The sequence below is a fragment of the Chiloscyllium plagiosum genome, unplaced genomic scaffold (assembly GCF_037043375.1).
Source record: "Chiloscyllium plagiosum isolate Xiang-an unplaced genomic scaffold, Cpla_swu_hap1 HiC_scaffold_36, whole genome shotgun sequence".
Taxonomy (NCBI): domain Eukaryota; kingdom Metazoa; phylum Chordata; class Chondrichthyes; order Orectolobiformes; family Hemiscylliidae; genus Chiloscyllium; species Chiloscyllium plagiosum.
Window position 1 is genome coordinate 44,682,329 of NW_028270174.1, and position 26,205 is coordinate 44,708,533.

At 41.4% G+C, this 26,205-nt stretch overlaps 1 protein-coding gene across 1 annotated transcript in view; it reads right to left on the reverse strand.

Moving 5' to 3' along the window:
* Positions 1 to 323: 323 nt before the first annotated feature.
* The window catches only part of LOC122559364 (bile acid-sensitive ion channel-like), a 471,193-nt gene continuing 445,311 nt past the window's right edge, over positions 324 to 26,205 (reverse strand). Inside the window, exons 9-10 of the mRNA XM_087979834.1 lie at positions 2,396 to 2,487; positions 324 to 514 (exon numbers count right to left, since the gene is read on the reverse strand). Coding sequence (XP_087835960.1) covers positions 324 to 514; positions 2,396 to 2,487 — 283 coding nt within the window. The remainder of the gene's footprint in view (positions 515 to 2,395; positions 2,488 to 26,205) is intronic.

The window sequence follows — 26,205 nt, forward strand, 5'->3', positions numbered from 1 at the left end:
CTCTCTGAATGTGGACAAATTCCTATTATAATCCCAGGGACTCCCACTGTCATACCTTTTTTAAAAAAGAAAATGCTGGCTTCAGAAATACTGACAAGTTAATCATTGAACCCATTCATACATGCATACCAAAACACATATGCCACTAGTTGAAAATCCAAGCTCTAAACTAAATGATATTACAATACATATGTAAATTTTATATCTTGGTTCACATTATCAAGACAATAACCTGAAAAATCTTTATTATGAGTCTTTTTCATTCAAATTCAATGTAGTTTACTTTCTATAGCAAAATGTGTAGATCCCATTAGACCATGTATTTAGGAGATAACTGCTCTATTTTCTTTTACAGGAGGCTGTTGTATTTCATTAATTAGATTTGATAATTTTGGTGGTTTAATGAGCCAAACTATACATATCCAATAGAATTTAATAATGAGGTATTCTAGAATTTCAATGATAGTGATTACGCTTCCACCACAGAATAGGCCAAGTTGACCCCCGACGTCACCTGTGAAAAATAGATGGAAATAATGCAATGAATAAAATTAACAGCTATCTATAAAGTAGAAAATTGTCTTGACTTATTATGTCCTGTTAACATGACCACTGAATAAATATTTGTGCACTACATTACTGTAATTTAACTTGAAATTTTCTCCTTTCACGTGCAAAGTAATTTTTCCAATAAACTCATTAAACTGAGGCATCAAATTTCCAATACTCTTTCATTTAACCTATTAAGTCACTGGTGTGGTCTATGGTGGGTTGCCTGGTTTAATGCTTATGGTTTGAATTCAAATAATGATCAGAATTTTGAGATGGAAATGTAATTAGACTAAAATTACTCATTTATTAGGCTATAATCATGCAGTCAGGAAGTGCTGCTCAAGTTGTTCTATTCCAAGAGAAGCTTTGTTCTAACTATATTCCTTCAAGAGTCTCAGCATTCACATACGTCCAGCAGCATGAAGTTGCAGGACTTTCTTACTAAGCATCTACTAAACATGTCACAAACCTTAGGGCTTGTACCTTTAAGTGATAGAGTTCTACAATCATACAACATGGAAACAGACCCTTCGATCCAACTCATCCTCACCTAGTCCCATTTGCCAGCATTTGATCCATATCCCTCTAAACGCTTCCCATTCATATACTTATCTAAATGCCTCTTAAATGTTGTAATTGTACCCACTTCCACCACTTTCTCTGGCAGCTTGTTTCATACACATACCACTCTCTACGTGAAACAATTGCCGCTTAGGTCTCTTTTAAATCTTTCCCCTCACACCTTAAACCTGTGTCCTTTAGTTCTGGGCTCCCCCACCCTAGAGAAAATACCTGGGATACTCACCCTATCTGTAGCCCTCAGGATTTTGTATAACTCTATAAGGTTTCACCTCAGCCTCTGATGCTTCGGGTAAAGAAAAGCCTATTCAGCTTTTTTCTATAACTCAAACTCTTTCATCCCAACAACATCCTTAAGTGTCAAGTTTTTTATAAATATATAAAACAGAAGAGGGTGGCTAACATGGACATAAGTCCCTAGCAGGATGAGAAAGAGGAATGAGTATTGAGTATTGCTAAAATGGCTGAGACCTTGCATAACTATTTTGTATCCGTCTTCACAGTGGAATATGTGTTTAACATGCCAAAGAATAATGTTAAGGACTCAATGGGAGGTGAGGACCTCAATTCAATTGTTTTCATTAAAGGGGTAGTGTTCAGCAATTTGGAATGTCTAAAGGTAGATAAGTCCCTGGTGTTGATGGAATGCATCACAAGGTGCTGAAAGAAATGGCGGAAGCCATAGTAGATGCGTTAGTGGTAATTTACCAAAATTCACTGGACTTCAGGCCGGTCCAGGTGGACTGGAAGACAGCGAATGTCACATGACTGTTTACCCTATCCATGCCCCTCACGGTATTTTGTAAACGATGTTTGTTTTGCTTGTTGTCCAAATTGGGTCTTTCAAGTTCATTAGCTGCTGTTTTAGTGTGTTGGTGGGTTTGTGGCCTACCATGATGATATTGATAGATATTTTTCAGACCAATGTATTAAGTGATATGGAGACAAAATTGACAAATAGATTCAAGATATAAAGCAACCACAATCGAATTGATTCCCAGAATATGTTATGGCTAAGTACAAAACTCCTGCTCCTACTCCTACTCCAGTATTGCCATGCAAGATTCATTTAGGTTGTTGTATGCCCAGCTGATTACATTTTGTGAAGCACGGCTTTAATTGAATCCATTATTCCTATTCAATTCGAGCATGCAAAGTATGTGCATTATTTAATACAGGTCAGCATTTGACATTTTATTTTAATAATTGCTATAAATATTGATCATTAATTATGTGCTAGGAAGAATAGAGTAGTGAAACTCACCAATAAGCTCTGTTACGGACAGTGCTTTTTGCTGCTGTGTCATTTCATAGTTGAGATCCTTGTAAGCAATATCAATGTAAACAAAGTTTTCCCTAAGGGGCAGATAAATGATACTTTATTAATGTTTCATAGAAAATTGTTTTTTTGTTGTTGTAAAATGTGGTCAATACTCATTTAAACCTGTGTGTCATTCTGCAAGTATGCTTTATTAACTTTGATTAGCTGGTTGCGATTCTCTGACTGGTATCATGATCTATCGAATTATAGCCAGCAATCCACTTGCAATGATTCCTCTTCATACTCATGCCTCAATCCATCCAGATAACTAATCCTTCACTCCTGTAATTCTCACTAATATCCTGCCCTTGGCAATAACATTTGAAAGCACGATTAGATTTCACATGTATGGTGAAGATAGACTGCCGTACCTTACCACCATTTTTCTTGACTCCTCCACTTGTCAGTAAAGTATCACTGTTCATCTAATATCTAGTGTTGAATAAGTAAACATTTTCTCCAGCTAAACGTTGACAAGATGGAAATCATTGCCATAGAAACCATAATAACAACATAATAACAACATAAGATGTATGAGCAGAGAAAGGCCATTCAGTCTCCTCCACCAATCAGTGAGAAAATGGCGGATTTGATAATCCTCCATTCCACTTTCCTGCCTTATCACTGTAAATTCCATAGAATCCCTATTTGGGCCAACAAGTCCAGAGCATCTTGCTAAAGAGCACCGACCTATACTCACCTCTCCTACTATATCCCTGTATTTCCCACGGCTAATCGACCTAACCTAAACATCTCTGAATACTGTGAGAAATTCAGCATGACTAACCCATATAACCTGCACATTTTAGACCATGGGAGGAAGCCAGAACACATGGCATATCCTCATTTGCTGACACTTTGTTCCATCCGCCAAGTTTTGGCCAATTCATTTAACTTGTCTGTTTTCCCTCTGTAGACTCCTTGTATCATCTGCAAACCTGACAATAGTTCAATCATCCTAGTCATTAAAATATATTGTAAATAGTTGTGGCTCCAGAATTGATCCCTGCAGCATTCTACTAGCTACAAGGCGCCATCCTGTAAATGCTTCCTTTATCCCAATTCTCTGTGTTTTGTTTGTTAGCCAATCTTCTCTTTACACCATTACACCACTCCAATACCGTGAGGTTTTACAGAAGTGAAATACTGTGGATGCTGGAAATCTGAAATAAAAACATAAAATGGTGGACAAACTCCACAGGTCTGGCAGAATCTGTGGTGAGAAAAATAAACTTAATGTTTCAAGCTGGTATGCTTCTTCAAAACCTCCTATTGTGGTAACTTATCAAACCCCTACTGGAACTCCAAATATATATCATCAACTTGTTCCCTGTTTATTAACCTGCTTATTAACCCTCAAATTTGATAAATAATTTGTCAGGTATTTGTATTTGTCAGGTACAATTTCCCCTTCATGAAGCAACGCTACCTCTGCTTGATCACATTATCTACTTATAAATGGTCTGCCATGTATCCCTCATTATAGACTCCAACACTTCCCTTTGACAGATATTAAGCTGTCTGACCTATGGCTACTTGTTTTTGTCTCCCCATCTTTTTGAATAAAGGTGGAATATTAGCATTTTTCCAATCCTCTGGGGCTTTTCCAGAGTCTAAGGATTCTTAGAAGATTACTACTTATGGATCTACTATGTTTGAAGCTACTTTCTTTAAAATCCTAGAAGATCTAGGGGATTTATTGGCATTTAGCCCCATCAGGTTTCTTAGTTTTTTTCTTTTAAAGATAATTATTCTATTTATTTCCCCTACCCATTTAAGCCCTTTGATTGTTTATATTTTTGAAATGTTATTAGTATCATTGACCATGAAGACTAATGAAAAGTATTTATTCAACTCATTCAGTTAGGGTGGCATGGTGGCTCAGTGGTTAGCACTGCTGCCTCACAGTACCAGGGTCCCAGGTTTGATTCCAACCTCGGGCAATTGTCTTTGTGGAGTTTGCACATTCTCCTTCCTCCGGATGCTCTGGTTTCCTCTCATAGTCCAAAGATGTGCAGGTCAGGAGAATTGGCAATGCTAAATTGTCCATAGTGTTAGGTGCATTAGTCAGAGGGAAATGAGTCTGGGTGGGTTATTCTTTGGTCGGTCAGTATGGACTGGTTGGACCAAAGGGTCTGTTTCCACACTGTAGGGAATCTAATGTAAAAAAGCTCATCTGATATTTCTTAGTCACCCATTGAATGCTAATGAAAATTATTCCTGAGCCACTGACTCCATTCCTCATCGTGACAGATGACTGTGGTTAAATCTGATTGTTTACAAGCTTGGTAATATATTTGACCCTGAGATGAGCTTCCAAGCACATGCACAGCCATAGCGCAATAAAATGGTCGCACCTTAAAAGAAGGCTATTTAGCCCATCATGTCTGTGCTGACCCTGCAAAGCAGGAATTCACTTCACGTCACTCCAAGAAGAGTGGAAGAGATAGACCAGAGAACCAAAGGCCAGTGAGCCTAACCTCAGTGGTAAGTGAATTATTGGAGAAGATATCAAAGGAGAAATCTAGTCTCCATTTAGAGATGAGATTTGATCAGGGATAATGAGCATGGCCTTGTCAGAGGGAGGTCATGCCTAATAAATCTGTGGAACCTTTCAAGAAGGTGACTAAGTGTTTGGATGAGGATAGGGCAGTTGATGTGGTCTATGTGGATTTCAGCAAGGTTTTGAACTTAATTCCACTTGTGAAACTGATATACAAGGTAAAAGCCCATGGGACCCATGGGTAATTTTATCTACCTATTAAGGTAGTTGAGTCCCTGAGTTTTGATGGGATATATCTCAGAATATTGAAGGAAGCAAGAGAATAAATTGCTGGAGCACTGACAGACATCTTTGAAACCTCTTTGGCCAAAGGTGAGGACCCAGAGGACTAGAGAATAGCCAGTGTTGTTACATTGTTGAAGAAATGTAACAGAGATAATCCTGGAAATTACAGAACCGTGAGCGTCATGTCAGTGGTAGGGCAATTATTGGAAAAGATTATCAGGGACAAGATCTATATACATTTAGAAACAAATGGACATATTAGTGATATATAGCATAATTTTGTGCTGGGGAGGTCATGCTCAGCTAACTTTTTTTGAGAAGGTGACTAAGCTGGGTGATGTTGTCTACATGGACTTCACTAAAGCCTTTGACAAGGTCACTCATGGCAGACTGATACAAAAGGTGAAGTCACATGGTATCGGGGTGAGCAGGCAAGATGGATTTGAACTGGCTTAGTTGTAGGAGACAGAGGGTGGTGCTGGAAGGATATTTTTCAGAATAGAGTACTGTGACTAGTAATGTTCAACATGGATCAGTGCTGGGACCTCTGCTGTTCATGATCTACATTAACAATTTGGAGGAAAATGTAACTGGTCTAATTATTAAGTTTGCAGATGATACACAGATTGGTGGAATTGTGGATTGTGAGGATGATTATCAGAGGATACAGTAGGATATAGGTGTGGGCAGAAAAATGCAGATAGAGTTTTCACAAACAAATATGAGGTGATGCATTTTGGAAGGTCAAGTACAGGTGGAAATTATACAGTGAATGGCACAGTTCTTAGAGTATTGATAATGCAGAGGGATCTGAGCGAGCAGGTCCACAGATCACTGAAGGTGGCAGTGCAGGTAGTAAAAAAGGCTTATGACATGCTTGCTTTTATTGGAAGAGGCATTAAGTATAAGGATAGACAAGTTATACTGCAGCTTTACAGAACTATAGTTAGGCCACACTTGGAATATTGTGTACAGTTATGGTCACCACACTACCAGAAGAATGTAGATGCTTTGGAGAGAGTACTGAAAAGGTATACCAGGATGTTGCCAGGTATGGGAATTTTAGCTGCAAAGAAAGGTCGAATAGACTGGGTTTGTTTTCACTGGAATGCAGGGGTTTGAGGGGTGACATGATAGAAATTTATATGATTGTGAATGGCATGGATAGAGTGGAAAATGTCAGGCACTTTCCCAGGGTGGAAGGGTCAATTACTAGGGGACACAGTTTCAAGGCACTGGGAGGAATTTTAAAAGAGATGTACAAGGCAAATATTTCACACAAAGGGTGGTGAGTGCCCAGAACATACTGCCAGAGGAGGTGGTGGAAGCAGATACAATAGCAGCATTCAATAAACACCTGAATATACACAGGAAGGAAATATAAGGACAAGGATCCTGGAAGTGAAGACACTTTTAGCATGGAAGGGTAAAATTGTTTGTGCAGGCTAGGAGGGCCAAATGGCCTGTTCCTGTTCTGTATTGTTCTTTGTTCTAATTTTCCATGATGAATACAAAATCAGCTTAGTGATAGTGACAGGAGGATGTGTTGGAAGGCTGTGTGTGACTGGAACATGGTGTGCAGCAGCATCCCACAGGGATCGATTCTGGGCTCCTTATTATTTGAGATATTCATAAATGATGTAGATGAGAATGTGAGAGGATTGATAAGTTTGTTTGAAATTATACAAAGATTGGCTCCAATATGGAAGAATTGATAAAGTGTGGCACTGGAAAGGCACAGCAGGTAGCATCTGAGGAGCAGGAGAGTTGATGTTTCAGCCTTAACCCTTCATCAGGACTGGGGAGGGGGGCTGAGAAATAAATTTGCAGGTGGGAATGCTAGGGGAAAGATACAGGTAGCCCCCACTTTTAAAAAGTTCCCTTTATGCCACTTCACTTTTATTAGTACCTGTTTTCGCTCACCAAAAGAAACCCAAGAGGATTTTCACTTCTGTAAGAAAAGGCAAAATTTTTCCTATATAAATGAATGTTCCTTCACTTTACTCCATTTGGACAGCTGGTCCAGGTTAGGGTGGGGTGAGGGGACATTTGGAAACCCTGCTCCGCCCTCTTGACTTACAGAGAGACTTAACAAGTTGTTTTCTTTAGAATCATAGAATCCTGACATTATGGAAACAGGCTATAGAGTTCATCAAGTCCTCACCGACCCTCCAAATAGCATCCCTCTGAGACCCAGACCCCTACCTTATCACTGTAACCCTGCATTTCCCATGGGTAACTCACCCAGTCTGTCATAGGGCCTCTTTTCTGCTGCAGAAGCCTGTGACTCCCCAGCCAGTCTTTGTAGCCCTGCAGTGGTTTTCCTTTCAGGTTATGATCTGATTTCTTCCTGAAAGTCACAATGGACCCTACCTGCATCCATATTATCTCAGGCAGTGCGTTCAAGATCCAAACAATTCGCTGTGTAAAATGTTTCTCTGCATATTGCCTTTACTTCTTTTGCCAAGCATCTTAAATCTATACCCTCTACTTCTTGAACATAACACCTCTAACAGTTTCTCCTTATCTATTTTGTTTGTACCACTCATGACTTGAACACCTGAACAAATATCCTGTCAACCTTCTCCTCTCCAAGGAGAACGGTCTTGACTTCTCTAATATATCCAGATTTATGAGATTGCTTATCTCCAAAATCATAATAACGAATCTTTCTGGACCCTCTGTAATGCCTCCACATCGTTTGTGAAGTGTGGTATCCAGAGCTGGATGCAGTACTCCAGTTGAGGCCAATCCAGTGCTTTACATCGGCTGAATATAACTTCCTTCTTTTTATACCCTATGCCTCTATTGATTATACCCTATCTGCTATGTATTTTATTAACCCCTCACTCTTTCTGTTCTGCAGGTTTATGCATTATATGTATAAGCATATATTCTCTCTTGGCTGAAACTCCATTTAAAATTATATTTTTAACTTCTCTTATCTCTTTGTATTCTTTCTCCAAAATTAATCATGTCACATTTCTTTAAATTTCATTTGCAACTTATTTGTGCATTTCATCAATGTGTTTATGTCCCATTGAAACTGTTCATAATAGTTTCAAGTTGTGTAACGTCCTCAAATTTTAAATTACATCTCAAGTACATACATCCGGCTATTAATAAATATCTGGAAGATTATGGATCCTTTTAACTCAAGTCTGTGTTGCTCTTCTTCAAATGCCTTTTTGAAAACCATCAACCCTGTTAACTTATCAGTTAACCATCAGTTAAGAAGGATAGTTAACCATGATTTGGCATTAACAAATTGATTCTAGGTTTTCTTAATTAACCAGAGTTTGACTGAGTTCTATTCATTTTGCCCCAGTTATCATTTCTAAAAGATCCCCACCACTGAGATGAAATGAATTGGCCTATAGTTCCTAAACTCTTTTTGAACATGGGTGTAATATTTTTTACTTTTTCTGTGCTTTTGACAAATAACTATGTCTGAGGAAGACTTAAAAATTCTGGCCTGTACCTCTGCAATTTCTGCTCTTACTTCCCTTTTGGGCGGCAAGGTGGCACAGCGTCAGAGACCCGGGTTCAATTCCCGCCTCAGGCGACTCTCTGTGTGGAGTTTGCACATTCTCCCTGTGTCTGCGTGGGTTTCCTACGAGTGTTCCGGTTTCCTCCCACAATCCAAAAAATGTGCTGATTAGGTAAATTGGCCATGTTAAATTGCCCATGGTGTCAGGTGTAGGGGAAAGGGTCTGGGTGGATTGCGCTTCGGTGGGTTGGTGTGGACTTGTTGGGCCGAAGGGCCTGTTTCATATTGTAAGTAATCTAATCTATCTCAGATGAAAGTTCAATGGAAATGGAAGGGGTAAGTTTTTTTTACACAGAGTGGTAGGAGTCTGGAACATGCTGCTAAGGGTGGTGTTGGAGAGAGATACGATAAGACTATTTAAGGGATAAACACATGAACATGAAAGGAATGGAGGAGTGTGGACCAAGGGCAGGCTAAAGAGATTAGTTTCAATTGGCATCATGTTTGGCACAACATTGTTGGCTGAAAGTGCTGTCCTGTTCTATTTTCTATGTTCTAAATCAAGTGAGAATAACTAGGAACCAAAATGGAGGATTACACATAAAAGCAAGGGGGCTTGGCTGAGGTATTACGTGAATATCAACCCTATCTATGCATCTCATAATTTTATAGACTTCTATCAAGTCTTCCCTCAGCCTCCACCGCTCCAGAGAAAACAACTCGAGTTTTTCTAGCCTCTCCTTTTGGCTCATACCGTCTAATCCAGGCAGCTTCCTGGTGACCCTATTTGCACCCTCCCCAAAGCCTCCACTTCCTTCCTATAATGTTGTGAGCAGAATTGAACACAATACCCTAAGTGTGACCTAACCAAAGTCATTTATATATATTACAAACAGCAGAGGTTCTGGTATGGATTTCCACAGAACATCACTAGTCATGGACCTCCAGCCTGTAAAACACCCTTCCGCCTCTACCCTCTGCTTTTTATGGCCAAGCTAATTCTGAATATACACAGCCAAGGTGGCTGACCTTTCAATGTGAGAATCAGTAATCACAACTCCTTAAGTTTTAAGGTAGTTTAAAAAAAAGGATGAGTCAGTACTTTATGCAAGGTACTAAACTGGGGGGAGGACAAATTATGTAAGTATTAGGTAGAAGCTATGGAGTGTTAATTGGGTCCCATACCTTCTGGATGAGCCTACTATGAAGGATCTTGTCAAAAACCTTATTAAAATCCATGTAGACAACATTCATGCTCTACCCTTATCGATCACTTTTGTCATCTCCTCGAAAAATTCAATCAAGTTAGTAAGACATGACCTGCCCGACACAAGACCATGTCCTATGCTTTTCCAAATGTGTGTAAATCCTATCCTTAAGAATTCTCCACAATAGCTTCCCAACCACCAATGTGAGACTCACTGGTCTATAGTTTCCTGGATTATCTCTATCTCCCTCTTGAATAGAAGAACAACATTAGCTATTCATCAGTCCTCTAGGACCTCTCCAGTGGCTAATGATGGTACAGAGATCTTGGTCAAGGCCACACCAATCTCCTCTCTTGCTTCTCTCAATAACTTGGGGTAGATGATCATTGGGCCCTCGCACCCTCACCTTAATGCTCTACAAGAGACCCAACATTACTTCTTCCTTGATTTCACAATGTCCAAGTATTTTAGCATGCTCCATAAAAATCTCACTATCCTCCTTTTCCTCGGTGAATACTGATGCAAAGCACTCTTTTAGGATTCACTCTCATCCTCTGCCTCTAAGCACAAGTTCCCTTCTTTATCTTTGAGTGGTCCTAATTTTTGCTTAGTTATCCTCCTATTTTTAATGTATGTGTAGAATGCCTTATGATTCTCTTTAACCCTATTTTCCAAGGTCTTTTCATGGAGCTCCATTGTGCCCTTCTAATTCCTTGCTTGGGTTCCTTCCTGCTTTCTTTCTGTTCCTTGTGGGCCTTGTCTGCTTTAGCTTCCTGTATCTCACATGTGGTTCTTTTCTCTTTTGGCTAAATTTACAATCTTCCTCGTTATCCAAGGGTCCCTTACTTTACCATCCTTGTCTTTTCTTCTTACTGGAACATGCCAGTCCTGACCTCTCATTAGCAAGTCTTTGAACAATTCCCATGTCATGTGGATTTGCCTGACAACAGCTCCTCCCAATTAACATTCCCTAGCTCTTACCTAATACTGATGTAATTTGTCCTCCCCCCAATTTAATACCTTATACAAAGTACTGACTCATCCTTATTTGTAACTGTCTTAAAACTTAAGGAGTTGTGATTACTGTTTCTCACACTGAAAGGTCGGCCACCTGGCCAGGCTCATTAGCCAATACAACGCCTCTTCTCTTGTTGGACTGTCACCATACTGTTGAACTATCCTCTTGGATGCACTTAACAAATTCTGCCTTATCTGAGCCTCTTGCTTTGAGGGAGCTCCAGTCAATATTGGGGACATTAAAGTCACCCACTATGACAACTTTGTTTTTATTGCATCTTTCCATATTTATTCCTCAAAGTCTTGGTGGCTGCTGACGGGCCTATGTATAATCCTTTCAGAGTGATTGCATCCATCTTGTTTTGGAGCTCTACCCACATTGTTTCAGTGGATGAGTCCTCTACTATGTCCTCTCTGAGTGCAGATCTAGCATTCTTCCTGATCAGTAATGCAACTCATTCACCTCTTTCACCTTCCTCTCTATCTCATCTCAAACAATGAAACTCTGGAATGTTAAGCAGCCTGTCCTGCCCCTCTCTCATCATTTTCCCATGTACTGATCGAGACTCTAAGATCATCTGCCTTACTTATCATACTCCCTGCATTGAATTAAACACATTTCAGTTCATTAGTACCATTATGTTACTGTATTTTTTCCTATATATGTGCCTATAGACAACTTCTTGTTGTTAGCTACTAGTTTCTTATTATATTCTGTTTCTTTTTTCTGATTTTTTAAATTCTATCTCAATCTTATATCTTCTTTGTTCTCAGTTCTATTATCTATCTTACATTTATCACAAGCATACATTTTTCTATTTCATCTTAGTCCATTTCATCATCCTGTGTATTGTGGATTTGTTTGACTTCATAAGAGTCTCACCGTGACTATATTTGAACTAATTTTGCTTTAAAGACAGCTTTGGTTACAGTTACAGTTTTGCACTGCTGCGTCACAGCGCCAGGGATCCGGGTTCAATTCCCGCCTCAGGCGACTGTTTGTGTGGAATTTGTACATTCTCCTCGTGTCTGCGTGGGTTTCCTCCGGGTGCTCCGGTTTCCTCCCACAGTCCAAAAATGTGCAGGTCAGGTGAATTGACCATGCTAAATTGCCCGTAGTGCTAGGTGCAGGGGTGAATATAGGGGAATGGTTCTGATTGGGTGCGCTTCAGTGGGTCGAAGGGCTGTTTCCACACTGTAAGTAATCTAATCTAAATATAATCTAAACAATCTTCAATCTCAATTTACCTGGGCCTGATTCATTCTTACCCCATTGAATGCAATTTTCCCACAGTAATTAATTCTTACTTTGAATTCTTCCATCCCTTTCATAGCCAATGTAAATCTTATAATTCAATAAACACAATGCCTAAACATCATACCATTGAAACTTAATAACAAGGTTAAAAATCACACATTATAGTCCAACAGGTTCATTTGGAAGCACTAGCTTTTGGAGCGCTGCTCCTTCATCAGGTATTTGTGGAGAGTAAGACTGTAAGACACAGAATTTATAGAAAAAGTTTATAGTGTGATGTAACTGAAATTTTATATTGAAAAAGACCCGGGTTGTTTGTTAAGTCTCTCATCTTTTGGAATAATCATGTTGGTTTCAGTTCTATATGTAAATCACAAAACGTTTTTTAGGAGTTACATTCTCAAGTAAACTTTAACAATTGGTGTCATGTCGGCCCAGATAATGTATTGAAGGTGTGAGCTTCTCTGTGTGAGGCTGTCTATGCCACAATGGTCAGACTGATTTTAATCTAAAAAACAGACTTACAGAATCTGACATGGGTTCATGCAGTTTTTGAGCAAAGTAAAATGTAATTCTACAAGTACAAATTCACCCCACAAACTTATATGTGTATGTGTGCATATGTATGTGTGTTTGAGAGAGAGAGAGTGTGTGTATGTGTGTGAGTGTGAGTGTAAGGGGGTATAAGTCTGTGAGAGGGTGCGTTTGTTAGTGTGGGAGTGTATGAGAGAGGGTCTGCGTGTGTGTGTCTGTAGGAGAATGTGTGTCTGTGTGTGTCGTTCAGTGGGCTCACTTATAGTGTGACCTGAACCCAAGGCCTTGGTAGAGGCCATCCCCATGGGTTCCGAACATGGCTATCAGGCCCTGCTCGGCCACTTTTTGTTGTTGCTGTTCCAAAGTCCACCTTGGAGGACGGTCACCCGAAGGTCCGAGGCCAAATATCCCTGGTGGTTGAAGCATTCTCTGACTGGGAGGGAACACTCCTGTCTGTTGATTGTTGTGAGGTCCCATTCATACATTGCCGTAGCCTCTGCTTGGTCTCGCCAATGTACCATGCCTCAGGGCATCCTTGCCTGCAGCATATGAGATAGACAAACATTGGCTGAGTCGCATGAGTGCCTGCCATGTACGTGGTGGGAGGTGTCCCCACGTGTAATGGTGGTATCCATGTCGACCTTCTGACACATCTGGCAGCGTCTACTGTGACAGGGTTGTATGGTATCGTCCTTAAAGCTGGGCAATTTGCTGTGAACAATGATCTGTTTGAGGTTTGGTGGTTGTTTAAAGGCGAGCAGTGGAGATGTGGGGAAGGTCTTGGTGAGGTGCTCATTCTCATTGATAATGAGTTGCAGGCTGTGAAGAACATGGCGTAGTTGTTTGGCTCCTGGGAAGTACTGGACAACGAAGGGTAGCCTGTCGGTTGCAGCGCGTGTCTGTCTCCTGAGGAGGTCATAATGGTTCCTCGCTGTGGCACATCGGAACTGGTGGACGATGAGTTGAGCATCATACCCCATTTTTATGAGGTCATCCCTGAGTACTTCCAGGTGCCAGTCACGTTCCTCTTCATCTAAACAGATCCTGTGTACACGTGGAAGGTGGAGGAGTATAGCATCGTGAGGTTGTCTATGGGTTTGCAGTAGAGTGAGGTGCTGAGGTGCCCATCCTTGATGGAGATGCATGTGTCCAAGAATGAGACAGATAGTCAAGAGTAGTCCATGGTGAGTTTGATGGTGGGATGAAACCTGTTGACGTCACTGTGTAGTTTTTTCAGTGACTCCTCTCCATGGATCCAAAGGAAGAAAAAGTTGTCAATGTACCTGGTGTAGAGTGTCGGAGTGGGACCATTTGGCGCAGCCACTTTGGCGCGAGCGAATCGGCACAGCTGGTATCGCGCAGCTCGTTTTGGCACAGACCCATTTAGGCGCGAGCGATTGGCGCGACTCATTTAGGCGCAGAACTGTTTTGTAGTTATTCAGTAGTTTGTAGTAATTCAGTACTTTGTAGTTATTATTAAAATAAAATATAACCCATTAAAATGCCATCAACAATTTTGTTGTCAAAATGTGGAAAGGAAAAGTGCTCATACGACGGCTACATACTACATTTTTGATAGATGTTCTGCTGATAAGATAACAAAGTTTTGGAGATGTGAGAGGAAAGACATTTGCAAAGCTCGAATTCACGTTATAAATGGTGACCTAGTGAAACAAATTAATGAACATTCGCATGCAGCTTCGGCATCTAAGGTGGAAAGAGATAAAGTGCGAGCTGCTGAAACTGTAGAGGGAAGTTTACAAGTGATTAACGAGTGCCTTGAAAATTTGTCGGAAGCTTGCCAATGAATGATGCCTAACAACAGAGCGCTGAAGAAAATGGTTCATAGGACAAGGAAAGAAATTGCTGCTTACCCAGTAAATCCAAGAAATTTAGAAGAACTTGTAATTCCAGATAGCTTTAAAATATATACTGTTAATGAATATAATGAAGAACAATTTTTACTAGCTGACAGCAGTAGCACCACCTGCAGAATTCTTATATTTGGAAGAAAAAGGAATGCTGAGTTTCTGAAACAATCAAAAAAGTTATATGTTGATGGAACATTCAAAATTTCCCCACCTCTATTTTCACAAGTTTATGTTATTTTAGGGGAAATACATAAAGGTGTGTTCCCACTGTTGTATGCTTTACTCCCAAATAAGTTACAAACAATATATGATAAATTGTTTGAAATGTTTCTGGAAATACAGCCTGAATGTCGCCCTGACATTATCAACTGTGACTTTGAACTTGCAAATTTCAAAACTTTACAGCAGCATTTTCCTTCTGCAGAAATCCGGGGATTTTTTTTCACCTGGCTCAACATATGAGAAAGCATCTTGCCAGTTTGGGACACTTGAGTAGGTATAACAATGACTCTGAGTTTTGTTTGAGAGCTAATATGATAATTGGTCTTGCATTTATTCCGATTGAAAACATTAATGAAGCTATTGAACATTTGGCTGATGCGCTTCCAGATGAACTGCAGCTGCTGCTGGACTGGTCCGAGGATAACTATATAGGAGGAAGATTACGCAGAGGAAATGGTTAGGCGTCTACCGCTTTTTCCAGTTGGAATGTGGAATTTATATGAAAGAACTTTAAATAATGAGGACAGAACAAACAATCATGCAGAAGCTGCCCACAGGAGATTACAATGTGAACTTGGAGTGGAACATCCAGTTATTTGGAAGTTTATTGACAGCTTACGAAAAGTTCAGAGAGGAAGGGACATTTACTATGAGCATCTCGTAGCAGGGCACGATATTCCGTTGAAATTGAAGAAATTCAGGGAAGCAGACGCTAGAATACAGACACTTGGAAGAAGATTTAGTGAGAGAAATGACATTGAGTATTTACGAGGGATTGCCCATAATTTTGAATAAATGTCATATTTTAGATTTTTCGCATTTACCTTATTTCTTTCATTTTTATTTTCTTTTTAACATTTTACTGAAGAGGATAAACATTATTTTTCTTTTTATTGCTTTCATTAATGCTTGTCACTAAGCCTGAAAAGTAATACATATGAGCTGTGCCAAAACAGTTCCGTGCCTAAATGGGTCTGCGCCAAAACAGGCTGCGCCAAACCGGCCACGCCGAATCGCTCGCCCCAAAGTGGCTGCGCCTATTATCCTACACCCATATAGTGTTGGTTGGAGATCCTGAGCAGAGAAGAAATCTTGTTCGAGCCTGTGCATGAAAATGTTGGCATATTTGGTTGCAAATTTGGTCCCAAAGGTGAAGACGTTGTATCGATGATAAAGTGGATGGGTTGTACGACAGTGCTCAGAGATTGGCAGTTGTTTGTGTTGAGTACTGAGGCTGTTGCCACGATGTCGCCATTATGGGGGATGCTGGTGTAGAGTGCTGAAATATCCATTGTGACCTCAACCGGGTTCATGTCACACTACAGGTGACCCCATTGCACTATACACACACAGAGACAGATGGACATTCACAGACAGACACACGCACTCAGACAGACACATGCACAAAGACAGACACACACAGACAGACGGACACACACAGGCAGATAGACACACATGGACAGACGGACATACGTGGACAGACGGACACACACAGCCAGACTGACACACACAGACACTCCTACACACACATGCACATGCACACGCACGCACACATGCACAAGCTCCAAAAGCTAGTGCTTCTAAATAAAGCTGTTGGACTATAACCTGGTGTTGTGTGATCTTTTAGTTTGTACACTCCAGTCCAACACCAGTGTCTCCAAATCTTAAGAACAAGATTTTGCAATAACTACTTTCTACTGAACTAGAAACATACTGATGTGGAAATTCTTCCTGAACACCCTCGAGGAATTCTTGAGGCTCCATGCCCTTTGCTATACCACTCTCCCAATCTATTTTCAAATCATTAAAGTCCCCATTATATCCATTCTGTGCTTTGTCCACTTCTCTGTGAATTACATATACATTTGTTCGACTACATCTCTCCCACTAGTTTGTGACTACACCGAACAATGTGATTATATCCTTTTTGATCTCTACCTCTAGCTTTGACCCATTTGGGATATGTCGCTCTCCACCATTTACTATAGTCTCCTCCTCCTCCTTTCCTTTCCTGTCCATCACAAAGTGTGCCCATTTCCATCTCCATAACATTATCCATCTCAGAGCTGTCTCAGCTCACATTCTGCTAAAACCCTCACAATATCTTTGTTGCCTTTAAATGTGACTTTTTAAAAAAAATCCTAGATGACCTCTCACATTTTACCCTGATAAATCTGAGATCACCGAATACTCTGCTACCATATCATAATTTGCACCAAGTCTTTTTGATCACCATCCTGGGTGTTGCTTCAATCTGATCTGTAGAAATGGGTACTTTTGTATAATGTGAGTAAGACCTGATTATTTACCAACCTGTTAAAAACTAATCGTAAGCAAATACAAATTGACAAGGAGAAAGGAGCTTTCTTGGTTACCATGTATTGCACAGATTAAGCCAGAGGTTTCCAAATAGGTATTTGTTGTCCTGTGCAGATAATACTTCAGTAACAGAAAAATCTAGCCAGCTATAATGCTTGACTAAATATGATGAGCTGTAATAAAATGACCTCTGAGTGATCTAGGCTACACAAATGATTAAGTGCACAGGAAATTCCTTGGCTACAAAGTGACAAACACTTCAGGGTATTTACAATGGACCATAATGTTTAATTTGAAGAACTGTTAAATGGAGTTAAAAATCTGATTCTTACAATTCCTCCGTCAGCAAATTTCCTCAACTGTCATCTTTACAATATCCCTAATATGTGTAAAAGCCCATTTATGATCTAATTGTTTTGCATCTGTTTATACAATGTGCATGTAAAACATCCATCCCTATGAGTGCTACAAATTCATAAATGTAACTTTACCATTCTAGCTGTGCATTTTAGTGGTCTCTCTCTCTCTCTCTCTCTCAAGGCCAGCAGAAACACATTTACATTTCTGGGTAAGACTCAATAAGATGTTCTGCTAATGCTTTCTAGCAAAGAAAAAAAGTCAACCCATACCCATCATTCTTAGTATCAATGTTTACTGAGGTAAGATGAAATGCAAATGCTGAGATGCTCATTTGACATCAAATAAGAATCATAACTGATTTGGATTGGCCATGTCACCAGAATGTTTGACGCTTGCTTAACAAAATATGTCAAAATAAACACCCTGTGTGGAGGGTTGGTAAGGTAAGGAAGTTTTTTCCAATTATTCAATCTCTCTTGGCAATTTGGAGCAGAGGGGATGAAGGCTAGGACAGCTGCATGCTCCTGTTGCAGGATTAGATTAGATTAGATTCCCTACAGTGTAGAAATAGGCCCTTCAGCCCAACCAGTCCACACTGACCCTCCGAAGAGTAACCCACCCAGACCCATTTCCCACTAACTAATGCACCTAACACTATGGGCAATTTAGCATGGCCAATTCACCTGGCCTGCACATCTTTGGATTGTGGGAGGAAACCGGAGCACCCGGAGGAAACCCACACAGACACAGGGAGAATGTACAAACTCCACACAGACAGTCGCCTGAGGCAGAATCAAACCTGGACCCTGGTGCTGTGAGGCAGCAGTGCCGCCTTGTGGGAGGGAAGGCTCACCACAAATATCCCTGCTGACTTCACCTGCGAGAAGTGCGCCCAACTCCAGCTCCTTGGAAACACTGTTAGGAAACTGAAGCTGGAGCTGGATGAATTTCAGCTCATTCAGGAGGGTGAGGAGGTGATAGAAGGAGTTATAGGGAGGCAGTCACACCTAAGTTACAGGATAAAGGTGACCGTCAGGAGAGGGGATGGGAATAGGCAGACAGTGCAAGGACCCCGTGTGGCCATTGCCCTTATCAATAAGTATACCATTTTGGATGCTGTTGGGGGGGACAACCTACTCAGGGAAAGCCACAGCAGGCAGGTCTCTGACACTGAGCCTGGGAATGTGGCTTAGAAGGGAAGGGGGGAGAATAGGAGAGCGATAGCGATACATGATTCAGTCGTGAGAGGGACCGCCAGGAGATTCTGTGGTTGCAAATGAGACTCCCGGATGGCGTGTTGCCTCCCAGGTGCCAGGGTCAGGGATCTCTCAGATTGAGTCTCCAGGTTTCTTAAGAGGTATGGAGAGCAGCCAGAAGTCGTGATATACATCGGTACCAATGACATAACTAAGAAAAGGGATGAGCACCTGAAAAGTGAATATAGGGAGTTAGGTTGGAAGCTAGAAGGCAGTATGAGCAGAGTGGTAATCTCAGGATTGCTACTGGTGCCACATGCTAGTGAGGCTAGGAATAGAGAGTGAGTACAGCTGAACATGTGGCTGCAGGGCTGGTGTAGGAGGGAGGGCTTCAGATATGTGGATCATTGGGATACCATCTGGGGAAGGTGGGACCTGTACAAGTAGAACAGGTTTCACCTGAACTGGAGGGGCACCAGTAACCTGGATGGGAGGTTTGCTGGAGCTCTTCAGGACGGTTTAAACTAGATTGGCAGGGGTTTGGGAACTGGAGCGACGTATCTCAGAATGGAATAGCTAGTGAACAACCAGATACAGCATACATAGAGTCTGTGAGGAGGGATAGACAGTTGTTAGGGCAAAGTTGAAGTCAGTGTGATGGTCGAAGTGTGCGTATTTTAATGCAAGAAGTATCAGGAATAAGGGTGATGAAGTTAGAGCGTGAATCAGTACTTGGAACTATGATGTTGTGGCCATTATGAAGATTTGGATATTATTGGGGCGAAATGTTGCTGGACGTTCCAGGGTTTAGATGTTTGAAAAGGAATGGAGGTGGGACGTAAAAGGTTGGGGAGTGGTATTGCTAATCAGGGATAGTATCACAGCTGCAGAAAGAGAAGTCATCGAGGAGGGTTGTCTACAGAGTCAGTATGGATGGAAATCAGAAACAGGAGAGGATCTGTCACTTTATTCGGAGTTTTCAACACATCTCCCAATAGCAACAGAGACACAGAGGAGCTGATTGTGAGGCAGGTTTTGGAAAGGTGCAGAAGTAACAGGATTGTTGTCATGGGTGACTTCAACTAATATTGATTGGAGCCTCCTTAGTTCAAGTAGTTTGGATGGAGCAGTTTTTATAAGGTGTGTCCAGGAAGGATTCCTGACTCAATAATATAGATAGGTCGACCAGAGGAGAGGCCATATTGGATTTGGTGCTTGGCAACAAACCAGGTCAGGTGTGAGATCTCTCCGTGGGAGAGCATTTCGGTGATAGTGATCACAGCTCCATTTACTATTATCATGGAGAGGGATAGGAGCAGATGGTATGGGAAAGTATTTAATTGGAGGAGGGGGATTTACAACGCTTTAAGCAGGAACTGGGGCACGTAAATTGGGAACAGATGTTCTCAGGAAAATGCATGACAGAAATGTGGAGGGTTGTTTAGGTTGCTGATGTTGCTGGACAGTTTTGTCCCACTGAGGCAAGAAAGGGATGGTAGGGTGAAAGAACTTGGCTGAAAAGGGATGTGGAACATCTAGTCAAGAGGAAGAAGGAAGCTTACTTAAGGTTGAGGAAGCAAGGATCAGACATGGCTCTAGAGGGTTAAAAGTTACCCAGGAAGGAACCGAAGAATGGACTTAGGAGAGCTAGAGGGGGCATTGAAAAGCTTTAGCGGGTAGGATTAAGGAAAGCCCTAAGCCATTCTACACTTATATAAGTAACAAGAGGATGTCCAGCGTGAGGGTAGGGCTGAACCGGGATAGTGGAGGAAACTTGCGCCTGGAGTCGGAAGAGGTAGGGAAGGTCCTTAATGAATACTTTTCTTCGGTATTCACTACTGAGAGGGATCTTGTCATTTGTGAGGACAGCATGAACCACATTGATATGTTTGAACAGGCTGATGTTAAGAAGGAGGATGTGCTGAAAATTTTGAAAAATGTATGGATAGATAAGTCCCCTGTGCCAGACGGGATATACGCCAGATTACTACGGAAAGTGAGGGAAGAGATTGCTGCACCTTTGGTGATGATCATTGCATCCTTACTGTCAACTGGAGTAGTGCCAGATGATTGGAAGGTAACAAATGTTATTCCCTTGTTCAAGAAAGGGAATAGGGATAATCCTGGGAATTACAGACCAGTCAAACTTACGTCAATGGTGAGCAAATTATTGGAGAGGATTCTGAGAGACAGGATTTATGACTACTTGGGAAACCTTAGTTTGATTAGAGGTAGTCAGCATGGCTTTGTGAGAGTCAAGTCATGCCTCACATGGTAAATGAATTCTTTGAAGATGTGGCAAAACACATTGATGAAGATAGAGCATTGGATGTGGTGTACATGGATTTTAGCAAGGCATTGGATAAGGTTCCCCAGGCTCACTCAAAGTTAAGGAGGCATGGGATACAGGGAAATCTGGCTGTCTGGATACAGAATTGGCTGGCCCATAGAAGACAGAGAGTAGATGGAAAGTATTCAGTTTGGAGCTCGGTGATCATTGGTTTCATCAGGTGTCTGTTCTGGAACTTCTGTTCTTTGTGATTTTTTATAAATGACTTGGATGAGGAAGTGGAAGAATGGGTTAGTAAGTTTGCCCATGACACAACGGTTGGTGGAGTGCTGGATAGTGTGGAGGGCTGTTGTAGATTGCAATGGGACATTGACAGGATGCAGATCTGGGCTGATAAGTGGTAGATGGAATCCAACCTGGAAAAGTGTGAAGTGATTTATTTTGGAAAGCTGAATTTGAATGCAGAATACAAGATTAAAAGCAGATTTTTTGGCAATGTGGAGGAACAGAGGGATCTTGGGGTCCATGTCCCTAGATCCCTCAAAGTTGCCACCCAGTTGATAAGGTTGTTAAGAAGGCGTGTGGTATGTCGGCTTTCATTAGCAGCAGGATTGAGCTTAAGAGCCACGAGGTTATGCTCTGGTATAGAGCTCTGGTTAGACCACACTTGGAATATTGTGTTCAGTTCTGGTCGCCTCATTATAGGAAGGATGTGGAAGCTTCAGAGAGGGTGCAAAGGGGATTTACCAGCATGTTGCCTGGATTAGATGGCATGTCTTATGAAGAAAGGTTGAGGGAGCTAGGGCTTCTCTCATTGGAGGGAAAAGAGTGAGAGACAGCAAGTTTTAAGAAGATTTGTAGCACAGGTTGAGGTTCTGGATGTAGGTTTGCTCGGTGAGCTGGTAGGTTCATTTTCAGGTGTTTTGTCACCATACTCGGTAACACCTTCAGTGAGCCTCCAGACGAAGCACTGCTGATGATTCCTGCTTTCTATTTATATGTTTGGGTCAGTGATGTCATTTCCTATGGTGATGTCATTTCCTGTTCTTTTTCTCAGGGTGTGGTAAATGGGGATCTAAGTCAATGTGTTTGTTGACAGATTTCCGGTTGGGATGCCATGCATCTAGGAATTCTCGTGCATACTTGGCTTGTCCGAGGATAGATGTGTTGTCCCAGTCGAAATGGCATCCTTCCTTATCTGTATGTAAGATACGAGTGAGAAAGGGTCATGTCGTTTTGCGGCTAGTTGATGTTCATTTATCCTGGTGGCTAGTTTTCTGCCTATGTGTCCAAGAACTGTAACAGACACTCCATTGGACAAACAGGCAGAAAACTAGCCACCAGGAGACATGAACATCAACTAACCACAAAACGACATGACCCTCTCTCACTAGTATCCTTACATACAAATAAGAAAGGACACCATTTCGACTGTAACAACGCATCCATCCTTGGACAAGCCAAACAGAGACACACACGAGAATTCCTAGAAGCATGGCATTCTCGCCGAACTCTATCAACAAACACATTAATGTGAACCCCATTTATCAAGCCCTGAGAAAAAGAACAGGAAATGACATCACCACAGGAAATGACATCTCCAACCGAAAGAAACCCAAACATATAAATAGAAAGCAGGAATCCTCAGCAGTACTTTGTCCGGAGGCTCACTGAAGATGTTATTGAGTATGGTGACAAAATATCTGAAAATGAAACTTCCAGCTCAGTGAGCAAACCTACATCCAGAGTGAGAGACAACTTTGTAGATGTGTACAGATGTTAAGAGGCAAGGATAGAGTGGATAGCCAGAGACCTTTTCCCAGGTTGCAATTGGCTGTCAAAAGGGGACATAATTTTAAGGTGATTGGAGGAAGGTTTAGGAGAGAGATCAGGGGTCGGTTCTTTACACAGAGAGTGGTGGGGGTGTGGAATGCACTGCCAGTGGTAGTAGTAGAGTCAGATACATTAGGGACATTTAAGTGAATCTTCAATAGGCACATGGGTGATAGTAAAATGAAGGGTATGTAGGTTATTCTGATCTTAGAAGGATAAAAGGTCAGCACAACATCAAGAGCCAAAGGATCTGCACTGTGCTGCACTGTTCTCTGTTTGGATGGGTGCTTAAGCTACGATAAATGTTCGGCCCAACATCGTGGGCCGAAGGGCCTGTTCTGTGCTGTATTGTTCTATGTTCTATGTTCTATGTTCTATGTGTTCTGTGGATGACTTAAGTCCTGGATGCTCTGTAAGGGCAATCCAAATAGCCACAACAATATAACAGTAATACTAACACAGAGTTGATCTTAATACCTTAATGGAAGTTCATAATTCAATTAAGATAATGCGTAAATGTGAGAGGTAGGACAGAATATGTCATGAGCACCTTTAGTCAAACTTGGCTCCTAAGTCAAGGGTTCAGAGTCAGGAAAATCCTCAACCCCCGACTAGGGAGAACATTCCACTAATGGTCGGATTTCTGTGGTGACACACCTTTTTGAAACCTCGACCATGTAAACTCATGCTGCCTCATGCCCTCACCTACCCACCACCATGTAGCCCACAAACGCCATGCCAATCTTTGGTGCTCCAGACATCTCCAAGAGCTCCCATACTTTCCATGCAACCCTTGGCAACACCCCGCCACTTTATGAAAATGCACATCAACCCATGAAGCTCCTCATATCCCTGAAATCCTCAGAGGCCCTTTGCAATCATAACTAATCATAACTATTACTCACCCTAAATGGCAACTTCAGTCAGTATCCATCATGAACAGATCTCAGGAGACGTGATGCAATAAATAAAGCTCTAAGTATTTACTACAGATTTCTCTATATAAAAAAGGCATTCATTGATAAAAGCTTAATCAATATACTTAAATTCTTTTAAACACTTAACTCGTTAAAAAAGACATTTCCTTCAAGCATTTATCCCACAAAATTAATAGGGCCACATCAGAATGTAAAAATCAAAAATGAGCAATAGAACTTAAAAACCAAAATGAAACAGTCACATTGCTGCCGCCTCCCCAAAGAGTTGAATGAAATAGGAGGAAAATGTCAGGCAAGTGTGAAGATAATAATAGGGAATTTCAACGTTACCAACAATAACTGGCATAGTCATCATGTGAAAGGTTTGGAAGGAACAGAATTCTTAAAATGCATCCAGAACAGCTTTTTTAAGCCAATATGTAGAAGGCGTCACAAGAGAGGGAATGGTCTTGGATTTAATGTTAGGTAATGAAGCTTGACAAGTGGTTGCAGTATCAACAGGGGAACATTATTCAGATAGCAATTATAGCTACACTAGATTCAAGATTGTTATAGAAAAGGACAAGGATGAACCTGAAATCAAAGTTCTCAGTGAGAGGGTGGATTTGGCCTGGGAGGAGATACTTTCAGGTATATCTGTTTTGGAACAGCGTTTAAGGAGAAAATATGGAGAACACAGGGCCAACATATTCCAATAAAGAAAAAGGGTGGAACCATTAATTCTGTGAACCCTAGATATCAAGAGATATCCAACACTGGATCAAGAGAAAAAAGGAGGTTTAGGGCAGTTTCCATGGGCTGAAAACAGTAGAAGCCCGAGAGGAGTATTGAATGTGTAAGAAGGAACTTAAAAGCAAGATTAGGAGAGCTAAAGGGAGATCTGAAAAGTTATTGGCATATAAAATAAATGGAAAGCTTAAGCTGTTTTACAGTTATAGTAAAAATAAAAGCATAATGAGGGAAAAAGTAGGGCGCATTAAGGACCACTTAGAGCCAAAATGTAGGTAGTGTCCCAGAACGAAGAACAAAGAAAATTACAGCATAGGAACAGGCCCTTCGACCCTTCAAGCCTGCGCTGATCTAGACCTGTCTAAACCTGTCACCTATTTTCTAAGGGTCTGTATCCCTCTGTTCCCTGCCCATTCATGTATCTGAAAACATGTGATCGTGCCCACCTCTACCAATTCCATTGGCAATGCATTCCAGGCACTCATCACCCTCTGCATAAAGAACTTTCCACGCATATTTTCCTTCAACATTTCCCCTCTCACTTTGAACTCGTGACCCCTAGTAATTGAGTACCCCACTCTGGAAAAAAAGCTTCTTGCTATCCACCCTGTCTATACCTCTCATCATTTTGTAAACCTCAATCAAGTCCCCCCTCAATCTCCACCTTTCTAATGAAAATAATTCTAATCTACTCAACCTTATTCAATTAATTGGTTAATTGAATAAGACCAGAGCAGAGAAGTATGAGAAATTATTTAACTCAAATTTGTATATAGTAATTAACTGGTAGAGATGGCTGGGCAAGTGATGTGCTGTAGCTGTATGATGTGGGAGCTGGCTGATCCCATTGCGAACGGCAGTGTTGGTTGCTGGAAGAACTCCGGATCAGAATTGATGATCTGGAATCTGAGCTTCAAAGGCTGCGGCACATCTGGAAGGGGGAGGCAGTCACACCCAATAGATTAAGTAATTCCAATTCAGTTAGTGATTAGGGACAACAGGGTGTGTCTGTAAATGAGACAGGTAGGGGAACCCTGAGTTCAGGAGTAGTGGACACTCAGCTTTTGACCTTATTCAACAGGTATGAGATACTTGCTCCCTATGTGGATGAGGAAAAGGGCTGCGGGGAGGATGAGCAAACTGACCATGTCACCATGGTGCAGAAGGCCAATAAAGAGAGGGGAGCAAGCAGACAAGTTGTATTTTTCGGGGATTCTATAATTAGGGAGATAGAATCATTCGCAAGCTGGATTGGGAATCCTGTATGGTGTGTTGCCTGCCCGGTGCCAAGGTGCAGGACATCTCCGACCGGCTTGAAAGGATATTGGAGTGGGAGGGGGAGGATCCAGTTGTTGTGGTCCACGTTGGTATTAACAACATAGGCAAAGCTAGGATGCAGGACCTGTATGGGATTATTGAGCACTAGGAACAAAATTAAGGAACAGGTCCTCAAGGGTCATAATCTCGGGGTTACTGCCTGACCCACATGCAGATTGGTTTAGGGACAAGAAAATTAGGGAAGTAAACATGTGGCTAAGGGAATGGTGTGGGAAAGAGAGATTCCATTTCATGGGACACTGGCATCAGTTTTGGAACCTGGGTGGGGAGATTTGTACAGTCTCCATCTGAACCGATCTGGAGCCAGTGTTCTAGCGAAAAGAATAATTAAGCTGGTCACTGGGACTTTAAACTTGCGAGTC